At 47.3% G+C, this 8,500-nt stretch overlaps 1 protein-coding gene across 1 annotated transcript; it reads right to left on the reverse strand.

Moving 5' to 3' along the window:
* Nucleotides 1-3,626: 3,626 nt before the first annotated feature.
* On the reverse strand, nt 3,627-5,645 carry LOC123415535 (U-box domain-containing protein 27-like). The gene has a single exon (XM_045106742.1). It carries the CDS (start codon nt 5,271-5,273, stop codon nt 3,912-3,914), a length of 1,362 nt encoding a protein of 453 aa, XP_044962677.1. The 5' UTR covers nt 5,274-5,645; the 3' UTR covers nt 3,627-3,911.
* Nucleotides 5,646-8,500: the final 2,855 nt, after the last annotated feature.

The raw sequence follows: 8,500 nt of genomic DNA on the forward strand, positions 1-8,500 counted from the left end.
ATAGGACATAACCATATCAATACGCAACTCAAATCAACAATAAAATAACACAACGGACCCATAGAACAAAAATAAATTACCCAAACATAGTATCGATGAAACAAAACATTTTCTAATAATTCATAGAATCAAAAATCATGTTATAGTAGGGGATTCTAATGGGTAGTGGAAGAGTGAACCATTGTATAGAGAGAGAGGCAGGTGATGCAGATGTTAAGGAAGATGGTGTAGTTGGTCGAGACGATCATGGTGATCATGGTTTCCCTGGCGGCACTCTAGCGCCACCAAAAGATAGGGACGAAGAGCCCTCCTCCTCGTTATTGTTCTTCCTTTGTCTCTCCCCTTGATGGGGTGAGGTTTTCCCCACTCGTCCTTGGCCTCTATGATCCCCAAAGGGTGAAACCACCTCTAAGATTGGATCTCATCTCTCTTTGTTTCTCTATATTTCCGTTACTTTTCTGGGGAAGATCACCGCTTCTTTTGTAACAAAGTCTGTAACTCCAATCGACCGAAATTTTAGGGTTTATTATTATTCTTTTTGTAGCTTTCTTTTGGTAAAAGTAGAGCCCTAGTGACTTAAGGAACCTTCATATGGGCCCATGGTGCTCCCTTATGGGGCCGCGCAGGCAACTGATAGCTCCCCTTGGCCTCATATTTTGAATGACAAAGTCTATTAGGTTAAAAGTATTTCTAGGATTTTTTTTCCAATTTTTTCTGGTTCTTTAATTTTATCATCAAAAAACCAAAAACACTAGAAAATAGGAATTGGCCTTTGTCCCTCAAATAATGGGTTAGTCCAAACAAAGTGATATAAATTGATGCCAAAAGTATATAACAATAATATAAATATAGCATGAAACAACAAAATTAAAGACGCATTGGATACCTATCACTGGCCCCGCAAGTGCTTTGCTTGAATGAGCTACAACCATAAAGCCCCTTCCTCTCTAATGATTCGCCATATCCAGTGCATCATAAGGGCCACATATTTGCGATGTGACGCTAGAATGCATGTCCCTCCCAAGTCTTTTGGGAGGCATTTGTCGACCCACTTTGCCATACGGTAGTTTTGTCGACCATCCATCGTCTGCCAGAAGAAGCAGAAGAGGTATTTATCAAAAAAGCTATGTACCCATTTATGTAGGATATACCAACCATAATATACATGGGGCGACTAGAGAGGTTGTAATCTGTAAGGATGGTCTTACTCCCTTTGGATGTAAAATGAATACACCAAGGTTCCTCTCTAGACTTGTCCCGCCCCATAAGTGGGTCAAACTCGCTCAATAGAACCCTCAAGTCAAACACCGTCATCCCTAAGTATAAAATAGGGAAGGGGAACAACCTGCAATTCACGTTGTTTGGTATTCCATGTTACTCGGCCTCGGGGTAGACTAAAACCACTACCTCACTCTTGCCGATGTTCATCTTAAGACCATACATGACCTCAAAATAGTGGAGAAATTTGAGATTGATGATGTCAAGATACGAGCCCTACCATAATCATGGTATGATCTACATACTGAAGGTGTGTGACACCACCCCTAGGGATAAGATGCCCAACCACCGAGAGATGTCCGGACAACCTAGCTTTGTACAGGATGCCCGCAAGGGCATCGACCGTGAGGTTAAAGAGAAGTGGGGAGATAGTATCCCCTAGTATAACCCACATGACGACCTAAAAGAAGAGTCCCACCTCACCATTAATATTGATCGTCCTACTTCCACTCTGAACCAACTGCTTGATTGAGGAGCACAAATGATCATCAAACTCCCTTCACTCCAACACCAAACGGGGGAAGGACCCATGAAGGCGATCATAAACCTTTTGGAAGTCTAGATTAAGTAAGACACCCTTGTGGTGCGACTCCTAAGAGCATCTCCAACAATTCTCGTGTCTTTGTAATAACTGTAAGAGATGGTTAAGGACCTCAGAAGATAGAAGAGACTGCAGGCCCATATTTTCGGAATACTTCTACAAGGAATGCTCATTGAATGAGCATTCTACATATTATGCCTTGAACGGGACTCGAACCTCCACGCTCTTCAACACAAGATTTTTAGTCTTGCATGTCTACCATTTCACCATCTTTAAAGTGAATTGTGTTCCATGAATATGATATCTATCTAATGTGATATATGGAATATATGACAAAGGTCGAGTCTTGGAGTATTTTACGAGAAGTTAGGGCAAAACCCTCTCCAACAGTTCCCTTAAAGTGACCTTAACTTTACATGGTACAAAAAAAATAGACATCCCCGCAAGTTTGCTAGAAAACAACCATATCGTAAAATTTTGGCTGGCAGAAATTTCAGCAATTACCACGTGTGACACACACACACACACACACACACACACACACACACACACACACACACACAGCTGCCAGATACCGTGCTATCATCGGCCTGGCGGCTACCGTCGCTGCAAGAGTGTGCTATCATCGGCCTGGCGGCTACCGTCGCTGCAAGAGTGTGCTATCATCGGCCTGGCGGCTACCGTCGCTGCAAGAGTGCGAATACGACTGTTGTCGCTAGCGAGTGCGCCGCAACCGACTGAAGCCACGTCCCAGGTGCACAACCACCGATCGCCGGGTCCGCCACCGCCCCTTGCCGCACGTCTCCTCCTCCCCTACATCGCCTCATCCCCTCTGTGGCCTCCTTTGCTACCCTGCTATAGCCTCCATCTCGAAGCCCTAGCTCAAAAAACCGACGCAACAAAGGTATCCGGAGAATTGTTTCACCCAAAAAGAAAATATGCTTCAAAGAGTTTTATGACAATGTGTTTGGCCACATTTTTTCTTTTGGATTATAGATGAAAGTCTTTGTTTAATCTTTTTTCGAAAACTCATCTTCAGATGAGGATGAAGAAATCGATCTTCAAATGCATCAACGTGTAGAAGACCGCACTGGTCTTTAACAACTCCGTGATGATCAAGTTGAGCATTTATAGGCGCATTATGGTCAATAATCTTTATAGTGTGTTCTATTTGCAATGTTTTGATCGATCGGCTATGTTTGAATTGGAATGTCGTACTAAATTTTATATGGTTTAGCTCTGAAATTATTATCAAGTACTCTTTCTGTAAACTAATATAAGAGTGTTTAGATTACAAAAGTAGTAATCTAAACGCTCTTGTATTAATTTGCGAATGGAGTATCGATGTACTGTTGGAGTATCATTGTTTCAATTATTATGATGATGCAAATCAACCTGTGATTGGATGGTTAGAGAGACTATGGTATCCCCAACCCTCCAGTGTTCAAGTCTTGATGCTTGCATTATCTGAGTCTCTCGGAGATGCTCAATGCTCGGGTAAGGTATGCGTGTATGCGTTTATAAAGGTGAGTGTATGCGTGTGTATATGAGCACTTACATATGTACTATGTTCCAAAAAATATTGTGTCGATATTAAACATATGCATGTGTCATTTGTATTTATGTTTAACAGAAGATATGACGAGAAACTCAGGTAACTGACAAAAGTTGCTCCAAAACCTCCCCTTAATTTTACGGAACTGATGGAGATTTGGAGTTGCTCTAGCCGCGCTGTGTGTTGATCTGTCAACAGACTGAAAACTAACAAACCCACTACAAAAGGCATCTAAAATAAGCACACCACCAATTCAGAAGAGAACAAGAGGTAGCCATCCACTTCACTACGCGTCCAAATTACAGTCAAGTGTACATACAGATACAGGTAAATGCTGCCTATCTTGACCTTTGCAAACAAAAATAGTTATATCCTGTCCACTTTGACTTGGTTACGCGCAACAAAATATGTCGTTGTTATTTCAATTTGCACAGCGATTTCACCAATGGAAGCAACACAATTTGCGCAGCGATTTCACCAAGCGGGTTAGCTCGACAAATTTACTTGCTAGGAAGGAAGTGTACGAGGCCTTCTTCTTCAGTAAGGCATGACATGGATGGTGCGGCTGTCGTAGGAGGAGGAGACCATGCCCTTCCTTTCCTGCTCCATCCTCACTGCTCTCAGCAGCTCGCCGGCCATCCTCGACGTCGCCGGAGAGCAGTCCCCTTGCATCACCACCAGCAGCTTCCCCACCGCTTCCGGCGCGGCTGCTAGCGCTTCCCTCATCTTCCGCTCGCCGCCCCCCGCGCAGCAGGACAGCCACAGCAGCGCCACCGCGGCCTCGCGTCCCATTTGCCCGACCCGTATCATCCTGCCCATCACGGCTGCCGCCACCTCCGCGGCGTCCTCGGCGATCGCTGCTTTACCATCGCTGCAGCGGGCCGCCTCTACTAATAAAATCAGCGCGGACTCCGCCGCGGCCGTGGGCGCGGCCGCCACGGCCAGCGCGAGCGCGGGGACGGCGCCGGCTCGGACCATCGACGCTCGGGCGGGCCGCCCGCGTACCTGAACGGCCGCGGCCATGCACAGGATGGCTGCCGGCGACGCAGCCTCCTTGAGGATCCTCACCAGATCCGGGAACAGCTCCGACCTGTCGGCAATTGCGGTCTTGACGTCGGCGTCCGGCACGGGCGACGTCAGGATCGACTCGAGAACCACGACGCCGGTGGGACCTGCGGCGAGCAGCGTCGTCACGATGCGACCCAGATCGCTGGCCACGAGCACGGTGATGACGGCTTTCTTGGCATCTTCGCTGACTCCGCCCGCGGACAAGACGGCAGCCAAGGCCTCCACGGCCATCTTGACCCGTCCACGCTTCTCCGTGCCGTCCACGGTTAGGTAAGAGGCAATCTCCGGCGCCACAGTGGCCAGGATCCTCACCGCGTCGACGCGCGCGTCGGTGCCGGCGCCTCCCTTGGCGAAGGAGAGGAGCGCCGGCACGGTGGAATCGAGATCAGCGGCGACGGCAGACGCGACGGAGGCCTGCTTCCCTTTCTCGGGCGCAATCTTGGCGGCGAGCGAGCGCACGGCCTTCTCCGCCGCGGCGGGCTCACCGTGCGAGGCAGCGAGCTGCGAGAGCGCCTCCTCTGGCGAGGGCGAGGGCGGCAGCGTGGCGGCGTGCAGATGGATGAGGCGGCGGAGGAGCAGGTTAGGCACCAGGTCGGTGGACGCCAGCGGCAGCCGCGTGGCAGGGCACGTGCGGTGGCCGGAGTCGAGCCAGCGCTGTATGGACGCCCGGTCGTAGGTCGCGCCGGTGGGGAGGCTCACCGGCGACCGCATCACCTCCAGCGAGATCGGGCACCGGAACGCGGCCGGCGTCGTGGGAGACGCGGCCATCACGAGCGGCTCCGGCGGGCGGATCCGCCGCCTCGCCTGCTGTCCGGCGACGACCGCATCCATGGCGATTGGCGGAGCGAGGATTGCTGAGCTGTTGGGGACAGCGGGGGGGAGTGCGAGCCGAGGCCTTAAGAACGCGAGTGGGGGATGATGTCAGCGGGTCAACGGTCAAAGTCAAGTGGGTGGGAATGGTGGTGTTGACGTTTTTGCTCTCGATAAGGATGGCCATCGCCCATTGGGTATAGCAGCCTCGTGCCATCACCAATGGAACAAGCATGGAGGATTGCAAGGATGGGGACGAAGATGCCAATATATTTCTAATTTTTTTGCGGGACCTGCTTCGAACTTTGTTCATTTATTAGAGTGTGGAGACTATTGAGACTTGGCTGGTGACTTGGCTGGATCGAGAGCCATGCTCCTTCATCCAATTTTTATTTATTTTTTTGGAAAAATCAACAGAAGAAAATGACTCTTTGTGTGAATATCAAACTTTCTCAAACGCTTGAGTGCCAAATATTAGGACCTCATACTTCCTGTGAATATCAAACTTTCTCACACGCTTGAGTGCCAAATATTAGGACCTCATACTTCCTGTGAATATCAAACTTTCTCACACGCTTGAGTGCGCCGGGTGTGTGCAAAATTTTATTGGTAAACGACATTTAAGGAACTCGTAGCAAAAAGGGCAACATAAACATCGAATAATGTGTTTTTAAAACTTTTTCACATGCCTGTTCTTTTTTGTGTGAGAGCTAATCAAATGTACAAACATCAGCAATTTGGGCATGGGCTTCATATATTGAAGCATGGTACATTTCTGAACAAGAAATCATTTTTCATTTAATTTTTTTACTGTTCATACACAAGAGCATCTGAATTCGGGAGCCAAATAGTCGCGTCCATAGACATATCTACAATAGATATACCATAATATAAATACAATCATTTACTAGTCACTATGTAGACCTACATGAAGACAATAAAATTTCAGTGTATATAACTTCCTCAAATTCTCAAATGATACAATTAAAATACAATTATATATATAATATCATTCAGAAAAATACTATTGTTACATTGAACTGAATACCTTCATTACCAAGTTTTAATGCTGACATGAATATGATAATCACAAAAAATTGAAAGATACTACTCAAGTACTTGCAAAATAATAAAGCTCGTTTAAGATTTTTCGTAGCTGCAACAAGATACAAAAGTTTCCCTTTATTGTGATCCAGTTTCAACATATGTCAGAACATTTGTAATCGGGAAATCTGAATTATGTATTGCAAAACAAGATTATTTCATTGTGTGGATGCTTGTATATATAATTTCAGTTTCACTCGTACAAATTTTAATAACTATGTTAGGTTGTGTGTACTTTGTACTTAACATGTTCGTTATTTATTTGAGTAATGCTCATTGTGATGTTTAAGTATGAACTATCCAGATTAATTTCACTAATACCAACTACAAACTTACAATGCCTATGCTAGGTTGTTGTTAACACTACTAGAGAAAACATTATACACACAAGCTTACGAGTAGCGTTTTTTAAAAGGAGGCGTTACTGCTACTTAGCAGGAGCGCGTGTACAAAAACAACGCTATTAATAAACTCATATCAGTAGCGTGGTAGTATAATACGTGCTACTACTATAATTACCACACCATTCCCGACAGGCTAGGTATAGTAGTAGCGCCCTACCTAAACCAGCGTTGCTACTATTCTACTTAGTTGTAGCGCTTCGCGCCAACCCGCGTTGTTGCTATGCCCACCTTATCCACCCCGTGCGCTCCCTCTCTCTTCCTCACTCCCGTCCCCTCAGTCCCCCGCCGCTGTCGCTCCCTCTCTGCCCCCCGCCGCTCACCGCCGCCATCGCCTATCCCTCCTCCCTCTGTCGTCGTCACCTTCCCCTCCTCCCTGGACTCGGTAATCCCCCCTCCTCCCTTCTCCCCGCCCTACCTCCTTCCTCCTCCCTCCCCTCCTCCATTCGCCGCCGGTCGGCCCTTCCTTGCTCCGCCTTCCTCCTCCTCCCTCCTTCAGTCGCCCCTCCTTCTCCCTCCTCCCTCCTCCACGACCCACCTCCTTCGTACTCCCTCCGCTGCTCCATTTGCCGCAGGCCGGCCACTCCTCGCTCCGCCTCCCTCCTCCGTCCTCCTTTCTCATCCCTCCTTCAGTCGCCCCTCCTTCTCCCTCCTCCCTCCTTCATCCACAACCCCTCCTCCCTGCTACATTTTGATTTAGTAGGCTGATAACCCACAAGTATAGGGGATCAATTGTAGCCTTTCTCGATAAGTAAGAGTGTCGAACCCAACGAGGAGCTAAAGGCAGGACAAATATTCCCTCAAGTTCTATCGACCACCGATACAAATCTACGCACACTTTACTTTTGCTTTACCTAGAACAAGTACGAAACTAGAAGTACTTTGCAGGAGTGAAAGGATAGGCTTGCAAGAAAGTAAAGAACACGTAAATAAAACTAGGAGCTGGTTAGAAAAAGAAACAACTACGAGTGTCTAACGAGTGTGGAAAAGTGGTGGTAGGAGTTGCGGAATTGTCCCTAAGCAATTGACTACGTTACTAGATCGATAGCAAGTATCATGTGTGAGAGGCCTCTGCTAGCATGTCATCCCTTACTTGGAATTCTATGCACTTATGATTGGAACTATTAGCAAGCGTCCGCAACTACTAACGTTCATTAAGGTAAAACCCAACCATAGCAATAAGATATATTGGTCCCCCTTCAATCCCATATGCATCAATTTCTATGCTAGGTTTGAAGCTTCTGTCACTCTAGCCTGCCAATACGTAGTCGTATCGACATACAACTAACCCTATGGTGTGATCCACGTGCGCGATCATATGAAAGGCATCAAAGGACAACAACATAACCACAAGAAAATTAAACCAATCATAGCAATTCATCAATCACCGATAGGACAACGATAATCTACTCAGACATCATAAGATAGCAACACATCATTGAATAATAATATGTAGCATAAAGCACCATGTTCAAGTAGAGGGTACAACGGGTTGCGGGAGAGTGAACCGCTGAATATAGATGGGGGAAGATGATGGACATGTTGGTGAAGATGATGGAGGTGTTGGTGTAGATCACCGTCACACGATGATGTCCCGGACAGCGTTCCGGCGCCGCCAGGAGAGAGGGGGAGAGAGCCCCCCTCCTTCTTCTTCTTCCTTGACCTCCTCCCTAGATAGGAGAAAGGTTTACCCTCTGGTCCATGGTCTCCATGGCGGCGGAGGGACGAGAGCCCCTCCAAGAT

This window comes from Hordeum vulgare, chromosome 1H (assembly GCF_904849725.1).
Source record: "Hordeum vulgare subsp. vulgare chromosome 1H, MorexV3_pseudomolecules_assembly, whole genome shotgun sequence".
Taxonomy (NCBI): Eukaryota; Viridiplantae; Streptophyta; class Magnoliopsida; order Poales; family Poaceae; genus Hordeum; species Hordeum vulgare.